This window comes from Talpa occidentalis, unplaced genomic scaffold (assembly GCF_014898055.3).
Source record: "Talpa occidentalis isolate TD23 unplaced genomic scaffold, MPIMG_talOcc4v2.1 talOcc4.6, whole genome shotgun sequence".
Lineage (NCBI taxonomy): Eukaryota > Metazoa > Chordata > Mammalia > Eulipotyphla > Talpidae > Talpa > Talpa occidentalis.
The window spans coordinates 134046899-134068744 of NW_023604972.1; the positions used below are offsets into that span (position 1 = coordinate 134046899).

Consider the following 21846-nt stretch of genomic DNA (forward strand, 5'->3'; position numbering starts at 1 on the left):
GCTACTTACCAACACCCAGAGGTTGATGTTAAAAATGTTCTACAAACAGACTCTCACTCGCTGTGCTTTAGTTTTTTGCTTGCCAAATGTGATTCAGGGCTAAATGCTGTCTCTAGCAGCCCTAGGACCTAGGCCTTGACCGTGTGATTTCCCAGCTCACTTACCAGTTTTGCATCCAGATTAGCAGGAGGTGTTTTAAAACCAAATGAACATCTTGACTTTCAAGTCAGCCTCTCTGGAGGTTGATTAATAAAATATTAGCAGCGTGAGTTCCTTGTTTCCTGATTATCTGTAGATGTCCTGATTGGATTTGGGTTTCTGAACACTGAACTCCAAGGACTAAATCCGGGATTCAACGTGCCCGATCTTAAGTGTTTTGCCTATTATTACCTTGATGAGAGAAAACCACATACTACATCTCAAATCACGTTGGTTGTGATTTCCCATCTTGTTTTCACAGTAAGGATGATCAAGATGTTTAGTCACATAGACTAAATTACTTTGGTTTATTTGTGTGTGCAACTGTGTGAGCACAAGTAATTTATGGGCATCATTTGCTATTTGCATATGAAATAGGCTTCTTGTTCTTTATGGGGAGAAAATGACTCCTTTGGGTCACAATTAGCCTATCTGATAATTAGTCACAATTAGTCACGATGCTGGCAGTTAATCGCACACGCAAAGTTGTTTAGACAAAGTGAAACTGAATATCTTGACTTGAGGAATTCATTCAGAGCTGCAGCTTCTCGGCTTTCTGTCTAGATAGGGTTTCAAGTTTCTCACAATTCAAAGAAAGAAATTATTCAAAGAAAATATTCATCTATCTCTATGGACTCCAAGCTTATTGTTCAACATCAGGAAAAAAGGTGTTGCCATCCAGCAGGTCAGATGCATCGATTGGTTGATAAGCACGAGTAAGGGCATGGTTAAGCCGTGTGGCATATAAACAGTATCCCCCTAACAACACAAAGCTTGGGCGGAGGAGAGGCCCAAGGGGAGAGACTCTGCAAGGAAAACTTGAATGTACTGGTGCCCTTTTAATTTTCACCCTGTGTGTTTGGTGAATAATGCATGCAAATTAGAGCTGTAAAAGGGAACCTCTGTCCTCCAGAGGACTTTCCATTTGAGAGCCTGTGGGTGTTGAGGAAGCTTCTGAGGAGTTAGAAGATCATTCTGGAAGAGTCTAGAAGCGGAACAGGTTGCTGAGATGTTTAGGATCGGTAGGAGACAGCTCTGGAAGCAGAGTGTTACCCGCGTTTTAACGGTAAGGAACTTCTACATTTGCAAGTGTGACTTGCATTGACCCCTCGCAAATCTGTTTGGAAAAATACCTTTTAAAAGTTCAAATTTACACGGGGTTGGAGGTGTGAGAAAAAAGTTTGTTGGTTAATTTTTGGATAGTGCATATGGCTGCATGTTGACGTTTCAAGTAAAAAAAAAAAAAGATTTGCAATCTTAGGCTTTTCTGTACTTTGCCTCCTAAGCTAGAACTCCTAGCGCAAACACATGCTGTGGTTTTTGGGAGGACACTGGCCTGGGGTGAAAAAGGCATTCTTGGGCCTTCGGGTACGTTGCATTCTTTCAGGCCTGCAAGCTCTTGGTGGTTATGAGAGGGTAGGCAAGGTCCTGGTTGTTTGTATCCCAGAATCTCTGGAATTATCTCCCTCTTCTAGAAGCCTGGAGATGATGCCAGGGATGGTGAGACACAGGATGTGGCTTGGTTTTTCTTTTTCCTTGTATTGAGGGGACACTGGTTTGCAGCACTGTGGTGCTGCAGAGTACTGTGGTGCCGCCATCCCAGGCTGGGTATCTTCACTGTAGATTCTCTCAGAGGAAAAGAGAATTTTGGAGCCCGTGGTAGATGTTTACAGGCCTTGATGCTGAATCTGGAGACAGACCAGACGGCAGGGAGATGGCAGCTGAGCCCCCAGCCTCAGAGTGACGCTGCCACTGTGAACGCCAGAACTGGGGGCCCTGGTTAGCCTTCGCTCCCCAGCATAGGTGTCCACGCCTGTGTGGGCTACGTGCCCCAGGAGGAGTGCAAGAGCACAGGCGGTGGGGCTTGTGTGGAAAGGCAGGAAATAAGCCTGATTTAACTCCATTTTCTCGACGAGAACATGCTCTCACCTCAGCACCTGCATAAATCACACCCTGCCCCTCCCTCCGAAATGTCTGGTCAGTCACCATCCACCACGACCACCGGGCCCATCATTCCGCACCCCTGGCCCTTCTAGTGGCCACCATTGTGCCGTCAGTCTCAGAATCTTTGTTTTTGTTTTGTTTGTTCCTTTGATTTCCCTCCTTTTTCTTCATCATCCACAAATGAGTGAATCATGCTGAATTTGTCTTTCTCCTGAGTTATTTCATGTTTTATCCATATTGTTGCAAATGGCAAGATGTCATCTTTTTTGAAATGGCTGAGCAGTATCGCAGCATGTGTGTGTGTGTGTGTGTGTGTGTGTGTGTGTAGACTGCATCTTTCTAAACTCCTCATCTGTCATTGCACACCTGCTTGTTCCCATAACTTGGTTCCTGCTGCAGTGCACAAAGGCGTGCACATTTCCCTGCACATTAGTGGTTTTGCATCCTTTGGGATGCCTGGGTCCTATGGCAAATCTATTTTTAAAATTTAGGAAAACCTCCATGCTGTTTTCCATAGTGGCGGCACCAATTTCATTCCCCCCAGCAATGCACAAGGGCTCCTTTATCGCCACAGCGAGGATGTGCCTTTGGAAGTTACAATAAAGAACGAGCTCCCAGCACCGGGCTTAGCACAGCAAGCTCTTTATTATGCACAGGCATAGAAGGGGACTTGGAGCCTCTTTTACCTCCTATTAGCGTCAAAAGGAAAGGGAGGCTTCTTGGGACGCCTTTCCTAAGGTTAACCTGAGCTTCCTCAGGCTTGATCCCCACACCTTGATTCTCAATGGCCCCAAGGAGTCCATTCAGCCTTACCACCTGTTGTTTTCCCGCAAGCCTGTTTCACCTGGCTTTACGGCCTCTTGGCATTTTTCCAAGTATGCTGCCAGCTGCCCCCCTCCACTTCCCAAGCCCTGTGGATCTGATACAGCCTTCCCAAAATCAACTTCTTCAGCTAAGCTCCTGGGCATGTTTGCCAGCAAACCCTGACTCACTCTTCCAGAGCAAGTGCCAGCACCCTCGGAGGAGCCTTCCTGATGCTTTGAGGAGGAGGCAGCACCCCTTTCCCCGTGCCCCTCAGAGTTTGCTTCTGTGTCTGCGAGAGCCCTCATCACATGTCTAGTGAGATGACATTTGTCCACATCTCTCTTTCCCCACTAGGTTGTGGGGAGGTGTTCTTTCCATTTTTAAATAGCCTTCTCTTGGGCCTCCCTGGTGGCGCAGGGCTTAAAGTCTCAGACCTATCAAGCTGTCACCAGCCACTGCGGCCTGAGTTTGATTCCTGGCCAGGGAGCTGACCTATGTGGCGCAGCAGACCTCTCCTGTGTCTCCTGCTGCTCCCCTCAGCAGTGTATTTCAGTCAGTCTGCCTGTTCTGCTCCCCACTCTGTCTGTGGTGAGTCCTCTAACCCCCCCACCTCTGGCCTGTACCCCTGTTCTTGTATGCATAACTAAATAAAACAAATATTTAAATAGACTTCTGTTAACACAGAGACTGGTATATAATACACCTTAATTTATGCTTGCGCAGTAAATTGAATGAATAGAGCTTTATCACATACTGAAGTTCTCTACCAAGTCTAAAACATTAAAATCAGTGATAAAATCTTGGGTATAATTAGTGAACTAGTTTCTTTGGCATGAGCTCCTTTTTTGGGAGTAAGTAATTTTTTGGGATGTTTTATATATATAGAATACTGGCTCTATTCACCCCACTGAAATATATTAACATAATCGCCTTAATAATGTTACAATATATTATGTACATAATTCCATGTTCTCTATTTAGTGCACTGATAAGACAGTTAATTAATTATAACTTTGTGACCTAAAATAATCAATGGCAAAGATTCTAAAGCCGCTTAACAAAAAACTACATCTATATTTAGTTAAGCTGGAACTTGATGTGGAGCTATCACTATAATAACGCTATGTTATAACTCGATTACTCTACTATAATAATTGCCTTTATGCAGAATCTACATGCACTAAAAACCAATTCACCAAAGTTCTATGGGTTTAGAAAAGTCAAGGGTATATTCTTTTTCTTGCATGATAAACACAGATGCCTTTCAGTGAAAACACCTGAAATAATTCTGTTTCCACAAAATGAGAAATATTGACTCACTTATTTGCAAAAAAATATGATTTAGACATGAGGTCTGTGCCAGGGAGGACATAGCTCCTTGCCCCTCTGGGTTCTTCTTAGGTTGGTAGAACAATCAAATTAACACCAGACAGATTAGTAGGAGTGAAGAGCCAATTTAATTACGTAGTATGGGAAATTAAAAAAACCAAAAAGAACTCCAAAGCCAATAGAGCGAAATGAGGGTCTATATCCTCAGCTAAAGAATGGGGGACCTGACATTTTAGGGAAAGACAAAGAAACTCACATTGACAGGAGAGGGTGACTCACATGACAAAGTCCAGTTGATCTTTAATTAGATGTTTATAGTGTCACAGAGGTAGGTTTTTCCAATGGAAAGTTTATTTCTGGTATTTCTGGGTAATGCCTTCAGTCGTCATTCTTCTGTGTAGTTAGGGAGTCATGAAAGCTTCTTTTGAGTCTGCAGAGCACTGATTGAGCTCAACTTGAAATAATCCATATGCTAAAGTGACACATCTTAGGGAGGCCTGTCTGAACATCTTGGGGAGGCCTGGTCTAGACATTTAGGGAAGGCTTAACCTTCCTATACTTTCTCTCTGATTTTCTCTTAGATGAAGAAAGCTCAGTGTCAAATTACAAGTATATGAGGGACATGAGTTCCTGACTTGTATTCTGTTTTTCTTTCTTCCCTTAAAATTAAATGGAACCCAATAATTTTGTTAGTTGACCTTGTTGAGTTCTAGGAAAAAAAAAAAAAGACAGATTCCTGCTGGCTTCTTGACTTAGATTCACCGAACTGCAAAGTTGGTTATAAAAAAAGGCAAGCTCTCTCCCTGCTGCAGGGTAAAGTGTTGTTCATATTTTAGGATGGATGTATTTGTGCTGGAAAATGCTGTCACTCATCAAATTTCAGATTGCTAGGTTTCTCCAAACAGTGATTCTCATGTGTGTAGGGAATGCGGGGGAAGGAGAAGGCAGGCACAGCTCCTTCCCCTGCCGAGCAACGCTGTGGGGAGGAGGCCATTGTTCCCTGGGAGTGCTTAGTGGAAGCCAAGGCCAAGGCCAAAAAGGAACTTGACTCTCTGGCATCTTGAAAGCTGAAAGGATGTCAGTTTTCTTATTCTCTGGCAAAAGAGCCAAACTGGTTTTGATACTTTCTCTTAATCAGGCCTGGGCGTGTTTGACCAAGTCCACTCATTTCACATCTGCAGGTCTAAGGTTTCCTTGGAGCTTTGTCACAGGGAGGAGAGGATTTAGTTGGGGAGTGGGCAGGGACAGGTACTGCTTCTCCAGGCCCAGGTGAGTCCTGTTGAACCTGGACAAGTCAATGACCCAGACCCCACATCCTAATAAGAACATACTAGGAGTGAGTGACTCTCTCCATGCCACATCTATCTGTTTGATATGGGGTTGGTCTCCCCAAAAGGCTTTTCTCAATAGGCCCAGAGTAGAGGTCAGTCAGGGCCCGGTAGTCAGCCTTGGGAGGTCTAGGCCATGACTGAAAGAAAGCAGAGAGTCTTTGGTTGAGAGCAGTGAGGGCTCTGGAGGCTAGTAGAAACTTCTGTTCTGCCTGAATCCTTCCCCTTCCCCTAATGGGTCATCATGTCCTAAGCTCCTGCTTTCTTCCTAATTGGAGAAGCAACCACTGCTCCCCCTTTTATGACTTGGAAGAATGGCGTTTGGGGATCTTATCCAACTCCAGGTTTATCAGTAAACATGTCTATCCAAGAATCCATCTTTGCTGTCAGAGTAAGGAGGAGGTCACCTCCTTTTTGGCTGTTGTGTCAAGTTCCCCCTCCCCCACTGTCTTTGATGCCCCAGATCCCAGCACGCAGGATAAACATTCCCAGTCTGCGTCATTATTCTTAAGAATTAACAACCATGTGAATTCTGCATATGTCTGTTATTACTCTGGTTGATTTTCCTTTGCTAACCCGTCTGATGCTGTTTTCATTACTCATCTAGGCCAAGAAGAACCCAGAGGGGTACAAGATGATTTCCTTTGTCCTCCACACCTAATTTGTGCCAGGCACTGTGCTCCCAGGCATGGCAGGGAAGAACACGTCCAAACCTCAAGAAGTTGAGAGCTTGCGCTTATTCTTCATACCATTTTTTTTTTTCACAATACAAGTGAGAGAGAGAGAGAGAGAGAGAGCTCTATAGTTGAAAGGATCGATTCCAAATTTATGCTCTTGGACTTTCTCTATTAAGTTCCTACCTCAAGTGAGAGTCTGGGAGCACTACTCAATCATGATCAGTTCATAAAATGATTTCCTTTAGAGCAGTGTTCTCAGGCTGGGCTGCATGTCAGAATCCTCAGGGGAGCTTTTGAGAAATGCCGGTGCCAGGCACCCCCTCAGGACAAATTAAGTCAGAGGTGCTTGGGGTGGGAGGCCCAGGCATCCGGATTTTAAAACGCCCCTGTGGCTCCAGCGTGCTGCCAGCTCGAGCACTCTGGCTTATTGTGATAAATAAGAGCAGTTTGGGAATTTCGCCCCTGTGCCATATGTAACCTGAATGGTGACATATTATATATTTTTGGCATATGGGTGAAGGCCTCTTGAATTATAGGGGCCCAGCTGCCGGAGGGGCCTCTGGGAATTCTACCCGGGAGGTATTGCTGACTTTTGAGCCAACTCTGTGGGGCTGGGGCAGGTGGCCTTGGCAGCCTGGTGAAGGGCCATTAATCCCGACCAGGTCTCCATGTTTGGTGTGCAGCGCAGAGGCTCAGTGAGGGTCTGGATGGTGGACTGCAGAGGAGGGGGGTGTCGTGATGGGTTTAGGTCCAGCTTGGGTGAGCCGACACGTGCCATCCAAGGCACCACGGGATCTTCGTTGGCTTTGCAGACTGACAGATGAAGGAGTTACTGAACAGGGAAATCTAAGGGACAATAGATGAGATTCCAGGGCTCATTCTTGGGATACAAGAAAATCCACGGACCTTCCCCGGTGAGGTGCGTCTCTGCCGCAAAGGGGGAGGACAGCTCTTGTCACATGAAGGAGGCTTCACTGCAGCGCCTGCTGTGAGTGGATTAGCCAGCCTGGAGTCTTTCCCTTCAGGAAACCACTTTGCTGAAGTACTCTTAATGGGGAAGGAGCTGTGCTTCCTCTCGCAGACAGGAAATACAAGGCGAGAGGTGGCAAGTACACTTAGGAGTGGGCTTTGCTGGCTGTGGTTCTCCCTGCCAATTAAAGAGCAGGACGGGAGCGTCCAGGAAGCCCCACAGAGGAAACAGGGCCCTGAGGTTACAACGAAGGTGCTGGCAGGAGAAGGAGGCTTGTCTTTGTTGGAAGATGTGGAAATTGGGTTAACTTTAGAGACGGGCTCTCCAGGGAGAGAAGCAGGGAGCTGCGTCCCCCAGATTCTGCAATGCAACACCTTCAAATGGAGAGAAGGCCAGGCGAGGTTAGTCGTGTTGGCTGTAGATTGGGGGAGTGCTGTGATCCATACTAATTGTAGAATTTTCTGCAGTCCTGGTTGCTGGAGTCAACAGCTTCGGGGACCTGGGAGCCTATTGACGGGATCCTGAGCCTGCAATCATAGACTTGCATGCAGCTAGAATAATTTTTCTAGCTGTTAATTACTTGAGAGTGACTTGTGAAATGATTAGGTTGGTCAATTAATCCACTGATTAAATATCAATTGAGGCTCCGTGATGCGCCAGGCTCTGTTCTGGGCTCTGGGGATGTTGTGCAAATTAAAACAGAAAACACCCTTCCAGTGGAGTGGATGCTTTTGTAGGAATGATGGGATTGAGTTGATATGGATTCCCTTTCACTGTGCAGGAGACAGGAGGGGTCAGGTGGACGGCAGCGAGGTGAGCTTAGCCAGTCTGGGGCACTGGAAATCCTCCTTAAAGAAAAGAAAAGAAAAGAAAAGAAATACGTATTTTACCAGGCATTCAACTGGACACACACATGGATTAATTTTCGCTTCTGCTCTTGGATTTGCCCAGATTCATTCACAGCTGGAGAAATGGGAGAAAGTGAAGCTACCCGGCCTGAGATGATCAAACCCAAGTCCTTGGTTTCTTTAGTGCTGTCTTTCATCAGAAATTGATTATCTATGGACTTGAGATTGATATTGGGAACCGAAGCAAAATTAGTCTTAGAGGTATTAACTTCTCAGATGAGGAATTTCAACTGTATTTTATAAACTCCACATTATCTACAATTATCTCTGGTGGGGATTTAAATCTATATTGTACTCCCCTCTACTATGTTACAAAACACCTAAATCAAATGAGTAGAAATATATTCATTGGAAAGTAAACAGCAGACTCTCATTAAAATAGATCTGTTTATCTCACATTCAGACCTGCAACAAAGCTAATCCTGTTAAAAAACTTTTCTGGTTCAGAAGTTAATTCAGACAAGAGACATGGGATTTTGAAAAAAGCTTCCAGAAAAGAATTTTTTTTTTTTTTTAACAAAAACATGTATTTTTTAGCTCTAGAATCCATTCCTTGTCTCACGCACGTTGCTGTGTGAAGGCAGGCCTGGTTATCGGCGTGCTGCAGGTCAACGTGAAATTCAGATGGAACAGTGACAAGCTGGGGGAGGCATGGAGTCCAGCCTGGCTAAGCAGGAAACTGCCTTCAAGCACTTGTAGGAGTTGAAAGTGGGTGGGGGAGTTACATGTGCTGAGACACAGGTGTGTGGACGGGAAAGCCGGGCCAGGGGATGCCAATTGGGAGCCAACAGGGCACCAGCCCACCTGGCACTAAAGCACCACCAGGATGATTCAAAAATTGGTCTCTACCTATGATCTATGAAATATGCATAGGCTAAAACCCCCCAAGCACCCCCCACCCAGTGCCCTAGATAACTCTTGAGTGAAAATTTAAAGAAAAATGTTGATGGAACATCCATTTGAATAGATGCAAAATGTTTTGTTGCCTGGGACACCTGCGCCCAAACCCCCACTGGGCCTTGCTTCCCAGACCTGCTGCCCCTTAGCTGCGCACTGCGGACAAGATGGCGCTGCTCCATAGTCCTGGTTTCCTTGCGCAGACATAATACTTCATAGGACTTTTGTGATGATGAAATCAAAGACAAATAAGCAAATGAAGACTAGCAGATCCATGGCAAACAGAGAAAAATATATGCTGACACCTTCAGAAGAGCTGAGGAAAAGGGGGTACTGCTCCTCCGAAAGCAGCTCATAGACCTGCCAGCTCCACCCTCCATCCACAGACACGCCTGCTAATTTGCACTGGGCTTCCTAAGGGTGGGGGAGGCTTAACCATTTCTACAATTAAAAAATTATTACTGAAAGTTTATTTCACCTAAATTTTGATGTCAAAGGTCAAAGCCTTGGCCAGGCCATTTTAATTCAAGTGCTGGCTCATTCAATGTTTTCTCAATTCATCGTCACAAACACTTTTCAAAGGGGGGCTTTTATCTCTATTTTGCAGAAAGGGGTAGGGCTTCTCATCTCATTTAGTGGAGGATAATCAACCCGGAGTCAAAATGAAATATGTGTGGTTCGTACATGGTTTGTGCACACAGATTTTAGACTTGGGTGAGGGTTCTGCAGAGGTCAAGATGAAGGTTACTCTATTTTTTTTTTAAAGATTTATTTATTTATGCATACAAGCACTGGGTACAGTCAGAAGTGTGGAAGGGTGAGAGGTTTCACCAGAGCGGGGAGCAGAACAGGCAGAATGACAAAGTACACTGCTGAGGGGAGCAGCGGGAGAGACAGGAGAGGTCTGAGCGCCATGTGGGACCCTCGCCGGCCAGCTGGGGATTGAACCAGAGCTGCAGAGGCTGCGGGCAGCTTTGCAGCCCAGCGCTCAACCGCTGTGCCACCAGGGGAGACCCAAGTTTATTCTATTAAAGATGTTGGATGGGCTTTACCATGAGAAGTCACAGAGCTTTGTTATGAAAGCACATGGCATTGGTCTTTGTTGGGATTTGTATTTTAAAATCCCACATCTATTGTCTGTATTAACTTTTGAACCAGAAAAGTAACCCATGTGTTAGGGAAGGAATTGAGCCAAGCTGTCCCCTAGTCCACACACTGACTGTGGAGTTGCTGAGTCCTGGAGTAGCGAAGTGACTGTTTCAAGGTCTTGCAGTTACTCTGACTACAGGGCCCCTTTGTCTGCCCGAGGTGGTCCAGCCTTGAAAGCAGCCTGATTTCTTCTGAGACAGCACATTAGTCAGTCTTCTATTCCTTGTCAATAGGTGGTGGAAATGTTTTAATGCTTTGCTAGATTTCCTGGGTCATTGAATAGGTTTCCATCATCCACCAAACTCCCATCAGTGGGTACTTGTTCATGCAATGCAAAAACATGACTCAAAAAAATGGCTCCCCATAGTCTGTCTCTCACCTTCTTAGCCCCATTTTGCCCTCGCTCTCCAGGTGTCCTTGACCATTCAAAGGACAGCAGCGCCGGCCACCTCTAGACAGCTGGTCAGCTGACTACTTGTTTCTGACGTTCCCTAGCAGCCAGAAAGCTGCAGGTTTAAGCTGATGCCCTCACAATGCACTGACTGATCACTAAATATTTGCTTGACACTATTGACTTTTTGTGGTAGTAAAATAAAAAAGTCCCTTGTCATGCCAGGATCCTTCAATATAAGCAATGAAAGTTGAGATTGATAAACATTATGGTTTTGCATCTACATGGCCCTGGGAGTTACCTTCATATTCTTTGTCTTCTGGAGAAAGAACAATGAGTTTAAGTACTTAATGTGCTTTTTAAAATAGCTCTGAAAACATCTACTTTAAATACACACTGACTTAGCATAATCACCTAAAATTATATAATTTTGTGAATGAATGGTAAATCAATAAAATTCGATTACAAACACATTCATCAATAAATAGATGAAATTACAAAAAACAAATTGATATTTACTTTCACATGAAATGTATTTGGAAGTACTTTCCTCTATTATTTAAGTAAAATGAGATTAATTAGTTTCCTAGTTTAAGAGCTGATTTCTTCTTTCCTCCAATAGAATATGCATGTTTTTTCTTTGGAATCAAAAAATCAGGTCACAGAGTAATATGTTGCTCTGGAAGAATCCTGTTTCAATTTCTCTATTCTATGGAAGTCTTCAGTTGCTTTACATCTTGACTCTTCTGGTTTTTGCCTTCTTTTCTGCCGTGCTGGCTACCCTGCTTTCCTCTCCTGGTTTAGTCGCTCATTTGCCATCTCCCACACTTGCCCACTGTGTTCTTAAGCCGCTGAAGACATTGAGCACAGGCTCAGAGACATCACTTTAAGGAAGGCATTTTATTTCTCCCTGCTAGGAAGGTAGAAAACAACAGGGCCTCTTAGGTTTCAGTGACATTTGAAAAGAGATTTAAATTTCCTTCTATTTGACACTTTGTGTCAGGACTCAAGACTTTTGTATTTCCTTTTTAGACTCCCACCCCCATAGTCAGACTCTTCAGGGTCAGAAAAATAAATGCCAATTGCCCAGGCTGGCAAAGGCCTTTCAACCACTCTGAAACCTTCAGCTTTCTCCCCTTTACTTTTTCTTAAGTCTTTGTGTCTTAGAATATTATTCCTTGACTCTAAATCCCCTCTATTTACTAATATCAGTCCTATTCCTTGAAAAGAAGTCCTTCTTGAAAGAAGTCCAGAAACTTCTTTCAAGTTTCTGGTAAGAGTAGTTAACATTCCATACATTCATATTTCTTTTTTCCTTCATCCTTTTTTCAAGTCTACATATTGTTTTTCTATCCAACCAGTGCAATTCTAACAAGGATGACTGTTATCTTCTGCTGCAAACATACCAAAGCAAAACTGAATGGCTTAAAGCAGCAGTAACTAATATCTATCCACATTCTGTGGGTGACTTGGCTCAGCAGAATGGTTCTTCTGTTTTATGTAGCCTTGGCCTGGATTGAAACGTCCAGGATTGCTTACTACAGGATTGCTTTCACATAGCTGAAAGCTGGTGCTGCAGTGTCAAGAGGTTGACTGGGACTAGTGAACCAGAATTGCTTGACTTTTTGCTGGGTGTTCTTGACTTCTCACAATATGGTGACTGGGTTACAAGGTCAGGACAGAAGTTAAATATTCTCAAGTTTTATTGTCTCACTTTGACCTATATTCTCTTGGTGAAAACTGCTCACAGGCACTGGCTAACTTCAAGTGGAGGGGAAATAGAGTCCAGCTCTTGATAGACTAGCTTCCTGGTCATATTGCAAAAGAGGTTGGGATGCTTCTGTCATGTTGTAAACACAGATACTTAAGGGCATCTTTATTCACTCAACCAACTCTTTATGGCCTTAGCACTCCTGGAAACTCTTCATGGCTTACTGGTGGTGCTGCCTCCTGAACCCCTTTCTGTCTCTCTGTCTACTCAGACTCAGCCTTCTCCATTTGCTCTTTTTCCTCCATGCCCCTGGCATATTGGTGTTCTTCTCTTTTCATTTCCCATTAATTTCTTAAAAATTAATACCCACACTCATATTTAGACTTTGATTCATTCATTCGATAAGTATTTATTGAATAACTAGATAACTAGTATGCACATACCACCTGCTGGATGAAAATTTTGTTTTTTTGAGGTCACTGGTAGTGTTCCTCTCTCTAGTGCTAGCATATATTTGGGTCTTAATAACTGTTTGTTGAGTAAAGAGGGGATACAAAGGGGCTACCTTCAAGAAATGAATAGGAAGCTGAATGTCCACCAATGGCGAAATGGTTGAATAAATTATGGTACATCCATATTGTTGAATTTAATACAGGCTGGAATTGTCTGTGTTAAACTAGGGAGAAAAATGGAGGAAAAATGAAAAAAAAAAAAAAAACCTAGGGAGAAATCTGTGATGTAGAATTAACAGAAAATACATGAAAATTTTTTAATAGTATTATATAGAGATGTGTGTATCTTTGCATATTTTGTGTAAGCACAGCACATCTGGGAAGATGTGCTTCAAACTGCTAACATTAGTCACATTGAATATGCTTTATTATTATAATTAACAATCAGCAGTTAAAAATTAAGCAGTGGTATTCAAAAATCAATTTCCAGACCAGATATGAACAATAAAGATTGGCGGTAATGTAGAAAAATACTACTTAAATGGCCTAAGGGATGTTTATGAAAATGGGAATCTCCTTTTTCTCTGTGTCTATGGAATGCTTATACATGCACAGAATTATGTCTAACAATTTACAACAAAATACAGTAATACAGATAATGGTAGTAATTTCTGGATGGCAGATGATTTTTATTTCTTCTTTTGGTTTATCTGTATTGCGTCATTTCAAAAAATGAGCACATCTTATTTTCATAATAGAAATAAAATTATTTCTAAAAATAGAAGATAGTACATAAAAATTGGTGCCATTAAGCTGTCTGTTATCTGAATACCCAAGATTTAAAAATACAATAATAGTATGAAATTACTGCAAAATAAATCTATTTGAGTATATTTGCCACAAAACATTTTTGTTCTTTTCTTATAGCAAAGATTGAAGGAAGAGAAGGAAGCCAAGAGGGCACGTTTGGATGGTAGGCATGACTACTTATTTTCAATTGTGGCCTCCTGTGTGGACCTGAATAAATCCGAAGTGGAGGATGCCATTCTCGAGGGAAATCAGGTGCGATGCATTTGAGGTCTCAGTGCCTTGACTGTAGGGTGTCTTCTGACGCTGTTCCATGGCAGATTCCATGCATGGCCTTCGAAGAAGTACCTTTAAGTTGGGCAGCTGTCCATTCTAACTCTGAGTAGTTTCAACTTAGGGCTCTGCAGCTCAGTGCTTCTTGTTTGAGTTACACGTTGTGCTACCGACTATTTAAGAGTCACTTTCACTGGTGGCAGGGCTGCTGACAGATGTGCAGTGAGCCTCAGTCCAGTGACTCTCATGGCAGTTTTGGTGATTATTGTGATTTAATATTAATTATCTTTAGTGTGTTAGATGAGTGTTGAAAGGTTTCTTTTTTTCTCATCTGAGTAAAAATGAAACCCTCATCTACATTTATGTTCTGCTGTCAACGGCACAATACTTCAGGGAATTAGCAAAAATGGAGGGACACTTATTTCAAGTGTGTGTATACAGTACGTATTTTTTAATGATTAATTGAGTTACTTCTTTGAGTAGAATCCTTGCTATGGTGAGACATTTACTCTTTCATGGTTTTTGTGTTGAAAAAATTATAATCCCTTCTATATATTTTGCATTAGGCACAACCCAATGTGGATAAGAAAGAGGGCCGTAAATACTGATTTAAACAGTTTCTAATTCATCACCTGCTTTTTCTTCCTCCCAGATTGAAAGAATCGAGCAGCTCTTTGCTGTGGGAGGTCTCCGCCACCTGATGTTTTACTACCAGGATGTGGAGGTGGCAGAAGCAGGTATGCAACATTGGTGTGACAAAACCCAGAAATGCGTCGTGAGATTTTTGTGAGGATGGCATGAGAAGGCCACTGTAGAGCTGATTGGGCCTCTTACCCTTCCCTTCTCTGGAGGTTGTACAGGTAGGGAGTAGTGAACTTGTTGAGGAGTCCGGGTGGCCCAGGTTCTACTTTCACCTCAAGGAAAGGGGGCAGAGAGTGGTGTGTAGGTAGCCTGCCTGCTCTAATTTTATTGGAGATGTTGGTTTCCTTTTCAGGCTGTGCTGGTAATTGGGGCATAATAAAGTAGTTTACATTTTGAGACTTCCTTCTGTGTCAGTTCATTCCGGGCAATTATGTTTTAGAATTTCGGATGGGCATCTATTTCTTTTCTATTCCAGCACTATTTCTTTTTAGCTTAGGAATTGTTGCCAGGAAGCCTCGCATGAGTTTTCCAGTTAAATATCACATTATGTGTATTTTGTGCTGACTCTGATTCAAATGAGTAATATTGAAAGACAAGTTTAGTCATTTTCACTCAAGAAAAACTTGTAAACCTTTGTGTGGGTTCAACTGGCATATCCCATTCTATTTCTGCATGGATTGATATAATTTAAAGCTAAACGAGGGACATAAACAAATATATTATGATTGTGTTGAAACACCATATGCAGTTTTTTATGACCTTTTTGAAGATATGGAAACTAGTTATTGCACTTGGCATGTAGTATGACTAAGCTTTTTTGTTTAAAAGCTGAGGAAATTATGCATGCATACACTAAAACACTGGCGTTTCTCCTAAATTATCCATCTGATATTTTGTGATTAAAGTTCATTATATTTTCAGTGAAAAAATCAAAATAATATAGAAAATTTGGATTCCAGCCCAGATCGCACAGCAGAAACTCACATGAAATGCTGGCTTCCCTGTGAATGTGGCCCTGGGTGAGGGTGACATTTCGTGTGTGATTCTCACATGGAATGAGCAGGCTCATGGGATGTGAACATAAATGCAAGTTCATTTTTGTAAACCTTTTCAATGGGAGTAGATTTTCTTCTCATCTTGGATTGAAATCAGGAAATACCATGACTTATCTGGCTATTCTTAGATAAGAAAATCTCCTCTGGTTGCTTCAAATTACTAACACAAGTTCAATTCAGAAACTAAAAATGTCCTCGCATCAGGGGCTCTGAAGATGGAAATGATATATTCTATCGTGTATATGTACCACATCTTCTTGATCCAGAAATCAATTTTTGGGCATCTAGGTTGTTTCCACAGTTTGCTTGTTATAAATATTGCTGTGATGAACATTGGAGGGCATGTTCCCTTCAAATTAGCCTTCAAATTAGCATTTCTGTGTTCTTCAGGTAGATTCCTCGGAGTGGAATTGCTGGGTCATAAGGCAGATCCATTTTTAATTTTTTGATAACCTCCATATTGGTTTCCACAGGGGCTGGCCAGTCTACATTCCCACCAGTAGGGTAAGAAGTTTCCTTTTTCTGCACATCCTCACCTAGACCAAACTCTTTTTTCCTGATCCTCCCATTCCTAGTTTTTCCTGGAACAATTTTGCAGTGCATCTGTGATCTGAAATCAAGTAGATCCTTTTAGATCCCTTTAAGTCTCAGGTGAGAGATTATTCATCTTGGGCACATGGACCAGTCGACATGACAATATATTAGCAAGGAAGCTTCATTGCAAGGGGCGATCATAATAACATTTGTGAAACTAAAATTCTTTTGCATTTGTAGGACAGTTTGGCTCTCCAGGAGGAGTAACTCTTATTTCTGGAAAGATTAAAAAACCTAAGGTGTTTGTGACTGAGGGAAAAGATGTCGCTCTTATGGGAGTGTGTGTGTTCTTCATCAGGACGGACCCTTCCAAAGCCATCACCCCTGAGAACATCCATCGGGTAAGGACTAGAGTGATCCTTAATCACCAACAATCACAAAATTCCACAGAAAGTATGTCTTTCCACGGAGACAACCTTTGTGTTCATTGAATATCTAAAACTACTCTCAAAGAAGATATTTTGGAAGCTTTTAGAGCAAGCATTGGAGAGGACATTTTCTTTAAACCTATTGAGTCGGTGATCTTCATATTCAATTTCTCTATTGGTATAATATTGTGTGTGTGTTTGTGTGTGTGGGGTCTTTCCTTTTAAAAAAAGGTTTGTCCACACACAAATAAATTAATGGCAAATTTTATGTATTGAAAATGACTTATAAGAATGGATACATAGCTCTCTTTCCTAGTTTTACTGTGCCCTCCTAGTTTAATGTGCCCTCAGTAGGCACATTATCTGTTTGGAGCATGTAACTGGTCAGCAGCTTGTGTTCTATTTATTTTGTGGTTTTTATTTGGGTGATTATGATTAAGAGTAATTTAAAGCCAATGTCTGAACCAGGGTGTCAAAATAATAATTTACCGGTCTGCTATATTGAATACCCAAATGGACAATGGGTAGACCATATATAAAAGTAAAACTTTGACCCATAAATTGCAGCAACCTACCCAAGAAGCCAACCCCTTACCTAAAATCAGCAAGCCAGGGTGGCCAGCCCACAATGTTAAACCTGTAGGATGTCCGTAGGAAGCCAAATAATAGTATTATGACATTGGCCAAAATGACCAGGATATGATGGATGACTGCCAGCTTCCCTAATTTTTGTCCATCTTCCAAATTGGAACCAACCAGAGAAACCCAATCTGTACCCCTAACCTATCACATAGGAGACCCCGATTCTGGCTTGCTCTCCTCTGGCTTCCCCACACCAGCAGCCTCTGATCGGGACTGAGCTCACCTCAGGCCCCTGTTTTCTGCCAGGAAGCTTCTGCCTGCCGTGCTGGAGCTGACTCCCTCGCCCTACAAGCTGTTCAGGACTAGCCTGGCTTGTCTCGTTCGGCTGGTCTTCACTTATTTCCGCGAGGTAGTTGGTGACAGCATTCACCAAGAGAAGACCTGGTGATTTTGTTGCAAGTGAGAAGGATTTCGACAATAATGGGCCTTTAAACCGTTTTCCAGGAGGTGGCCTTTAATGTGTTAGACACCGCCGACGGGGGCTTGCTCAACAGCGTGAGGCGTTTGCTGTCTGACATCTTCATCCCCGCACTCAGGGCCACGAGCCATGGCTGGGGGGAGCTCGAGGGTCTTCAGGAAGCTCCCAGCCTCCGGCAGGAGTTCCTGAGCTCCCTGGAAGGCTTCGTGAGTGTCCTGTGGGGCGCCCAGGAGAGTTTAAAGGAGAAGGTAAGAAAGAGTTTGTTATTCCTTCAAGAAGGATCAGCGGGTGGGCGAATACAGCTTGTCAGGGAGTAAGACTGCTCTTAGTTCCAGCAGCTTGCAAACCTTGAAGGAACATTGTGGGCGTCTTTATCATCCCTTCAGGGGTGCTGGTGGCTGGACTTGAACTTCTGTAGTCTGTAGGGGTGACCTACTGTGGCTGCTGTGTGTCTTGAAAGGAAAGAATTCTGGGTGTGTGCTAGGGTTCTGGGTGGGAGATGAGGTGGGAGGAGATGCTGAAGAGGGAGGAGGGAAAAATTCCCTTGGCTGGAGAGAATGGTCCAGTCCTGGGCTTCAACCAGCCACCCAAGGGCCTGTAAGCATCACTTTGGCAAATGGAGGGTTTAGCTTCCTGCCATTCATCGAGCTACATAAGCTCGTCTTAGTGGTGACTCGGGACGGAGGGTGACGGATGGTGACAGATGTGGAACCTTGACAGAGGAATCAGGTTGAGAGAGGCAGGTGGATGGATCCCCTAATGCTAATGCCATGGTAGCACTCATTCCTTCAGGGAAAACGGGGGCCTGTGGGACCTACTGGGATCCCAGGAGGGAGAGAGGCTCTAGGTTTTCTAAGGGATGAGGGGTGGAGTTGTTGAACAGATTTCACCCGGACAGTGGCAGGATGCATTCTATTTGAAATTCGGTGTGATGCTGTCCTACTAAAATGCAAGTTGAACCAAAAGAAGTTGCTATTTGAGCAAATAAAGCCTTGTTTTTCTGCAGATATACTTCATACTGTGGTAGAGGCATTAAAAAAAAAGAAAGTGGGATGGATCCCAACACAGGAAGGAGGCATTGACACTTTCTGTAGCCCAGAGCCCTCTCTTATAAATCCAAGGGGATGTGGCAGGTGGGCTGGAGGGGGTTGGAGGCCTGGGTGGAGGCTGCAGTATCAAAGCCCTAGGGGAGTAGATGCAGGTGCAGCCCAGGTGGGTTTTCAGAGGCTCTGTGAGAGTGTAGCAAAGTGGAAAACACAGAGCTGGGAGGCCAGGTCCAGGAGGCCGGAAGGATGTCTTGGAGCCCCTCAGGAGGGTGTGGGGGCAGGCACAGAGCCTGGCTCTGGATGAATCGCCTTTAAGGAGTCACATCTGAGCAGAGTCCAGCTTGGCCAAGTTCCACTAGGAAGCCAAGTGAAGGGAGCAGGAAAACTTGAGGGGCCACCCAGCTGTCCAGGTGGTGGCAGGGTCACTACCTACCAGGTCTCTCTGCTGATCTGTGGGCAGAGTGAGAACCCAGTATCTGGTACCCTGCATGGCCCAGCTTGTACCATCTGCATCTCCTAGCAAGACCCCTTGGGGCCTGGGTCTTACTAGGTGGCCCTTGGGCCAGGCTGGAGTCTGAGCAGGAGGAATAACCACACCCTGGCCTGTGGCTTGGAACCAGGGGAAGATATATACTCACTCTCTTGTTGGTCAACTAAGATTGGGCCTGAGGTTCGAATTTAGAAATTCACAGTGCCAGGTGCACATTTCCAGAAGGAAAATGTTGTATGAACATTTTCAGGCTTTGTAGTCCATTTTGTTGTATGTGTGCTTAAAAGATACACTCGGTTTCTTGGTCAAGACAAAGTCCAGCATGCCTTCTGCTCTGCCTTCCCCTCCCACCCCTGAAACCAAGCCATGCATTGGCCACGGAGCTCGCTAACTATGAGGTATATTTGAGTTGGGACTTGGGAGTTTTGCCCTCTAGTTAGCTTCAAAAATGAAAGAAAAATACCGGATGGTCTCACTCATAGCAGGAATTTAGAAAACCTAAATAAGAGACCAGGAAAAAGACTACTCAATGCAAAGTAAAAATCAAAATCAATAAGCAACTATAAACCAGAGACACACTACGGGGTGGGGAGAGGTGGGGAAAGGAAGGACTAGAGTCAAAATAAGGGGGGAGGTGCAACTGTATGGGGAATATAATCAAAATGAAAATGCATACATTGTGCAAAGATGAAAAAAGATGTCAGAATTATATAAAATAAAATATTTAAATAAAAAAAAATGAACGTGGTAAATTAGAAATCACCCCTCCCCCTAATCAGTTTCCTTGAAGCTCTCCCGCTGGCTTGGGATTCAGCAGTGGGTAAGTTGGTTTCCATGTTCCCCACTTAATTCTCAAATTCTGTTGTGTTCCGGCTCTTGCTTTTTTTTTTGACTCCGAATTGGAACTCGGAATCAGTCGTCTTGAGTGATGTCCTCACTGTGCAGGGGAGTCCCAGCATTGAATAGCACAGCATGCCTTTAGGGATCTCTCAGGAGGTAGGGCAGCTACACTGGAGGGGCCCCTGAAGGTCCCTCTGAGCCTAGGAGTCAACCAGAAGGGTGTGTGTGTGTGTGTGTGTGTGTGTTTGTTTCAAAAAAACTGTTTTACTAACTTGCACTTCATTAGGTGAACCTTCAAAAATGTGATGTATTTGAACTGAAGACCCTGAAGGAACCATTGGATTTCTTGACCCTGGCTAATAATCCAGAGACTTTGGAAAAAGTCGAGGGTTGCATGAAAGTATGGATCAAACAGACAGAACAGGTAATTTTCAGAAGCCACATATCACTTTCAGATGCCACGCTACTGAATAAACCCACGGAAGGAGGTGGACTGTGTGGCCTTCCCCTTTGTGAGGATAGTGAGGGCCTTAGTGAGGTTTTAATTGATAGGCATTAGATAAGCAGGGATAAAAAGAATTCTAGGAGAGGAAAGTAAATGGCTTTAGGTACTTATATAACTAGAGGACTGCACGTTGTCCACTTTTTTTCTTTAGATATATTTTCCTTTGAGGGCCTCCCTGGTGGCGCAAGGGGTTAAGATGCAGCACTATGAAGCTATCCGCAGCCTCTACAGCATGAGTTCAATCCCCGGTTGGGCAGGGAGCTGACCCACATGGCACGGCAGACCTCTCCTGTCTCGTCCGCTGCTCCCCTCAGCAGTGTGTTTCAGTAGATTTGCCTGTTCTGCTCCCCACTCTGTCTCTGGTGAATCCTCTCACCCCTCACATCTCTGGCCTGTACCCTAGTTCTTGTATGCATAAATAAATAAATATTAAAAAAAAAGATATTTTCCTTTGGGGAGAGAATCTCTGTAGAAGTACAGGGGGTTTTCTTATTCAAAGAAAGAAGGGAGTTTGGGACTTAACCTTTGAAAAAATGTTTCAGAAAATTCCTCAGTGAAGTTGGAAATTACATCAAAAAAGTGAGCATAATTAAAGTGAACTAATTTATGGGAGTTTTCCAAGATTTTATTGCTCCAAGGTTCATAGTAAGTGAATAGCCAAGGATGTTTTCTAAGGTCAGATCTTCCAAAAGTTCATGAAACTCCTTCAATAAGTAGTTTTCAATTAGAACAAGTCAATTAAATTTTGTTGAAGGTTTAAAACTGAGCACATGTGAAGTTAGTAAAGGACTGTTAATCAGCGCATCTAAAGGAATAAAACTGTCTCCTGACAGCATAGTTTATTTCATTTCCTTAGTTTTGCTTAAGCATCCCTTCTCAAACTCCAGCCGCACTCATTTGGCTCCGTGCAATCACAGGTCCTTGCTGAGAACAACCAGCTGCGGAAGGAAGCCGATGACCTTGGGCCCCGAGCAGAGCTGGAGCACTGGAAGAGAAGGCTCTCCAAGTTTAACTACCTTTTGGATCAGTTGAAAAGTCCAGATGTGAAGGCTGTGTTGGCGGTGCTCGCGGCGGCCAAGTCGAGACTTCTGAAGGTTGCCAGCCATTTCTCTTTGCTTTTTGAAGTGGGGAAGAGACGTCTGTGCATGCTTTTATGTTTGAGAGTAATTAGGGACAGAAATATGTTATTAGACCTATGTGACAAAACATTTAAGATTGACTCATATAATCCGTTTACATTTTTTCATTTTGTAGAAAAAGCTTTTGAATTAAAGATGTTTGGTGACTGGTGTGCAGGTATGCATACGGATTATCAGCAGGCATACATGTCCTTAAGAATTAGGGCCTCCCCGGCGGTGCAGGCAGTTGAGTGCAGCGCTGTGAAGCCGTCTGCAGCCTCTGCAGCGCG

The 21846-nt window shown here is 43.6% G+C and overlaps 1 protein-coding gene across 1 annotated transcript in view; it reads left to right on the forward strand.

The window, feature by feature from the left end:
• The first annotated feature begins 1138 nt into the window (after positions 1-1138).
• The window catches only part of DNAH5 (dynein axonemal heavy chain 5), a 187602-nt gene continuing 166894 nt past the window's right edge, over positions 1139-21846 (forward strand). Inside the window, exons 1-7 of the mRNA XM_037529755.2 lie at positions 1139-1264; positions 13686-13820; positions 14491-14575; positions 16310-16470; positions 17584-17805; positions 20220-20357; positions 21356-21532. Of these exons, the coding sequence (XP_037385652.1) occupies positions 1208-1264; positions 13686-13820; positions 14491-14575; positions 16310-16470; positions 17584-17805; positions 20220-20357; positions 21356-21532 (975 nt within the window). The 5' untranslated portion in view covers positions 1139-1207. The remainder of the gene's footprint in view (positions 1265-13685; positions 13821-14490; positions 14576-16309; positions 16471-17583; positions 17806-20219; positions 20358-21355; positions 21533-21846) is intronic.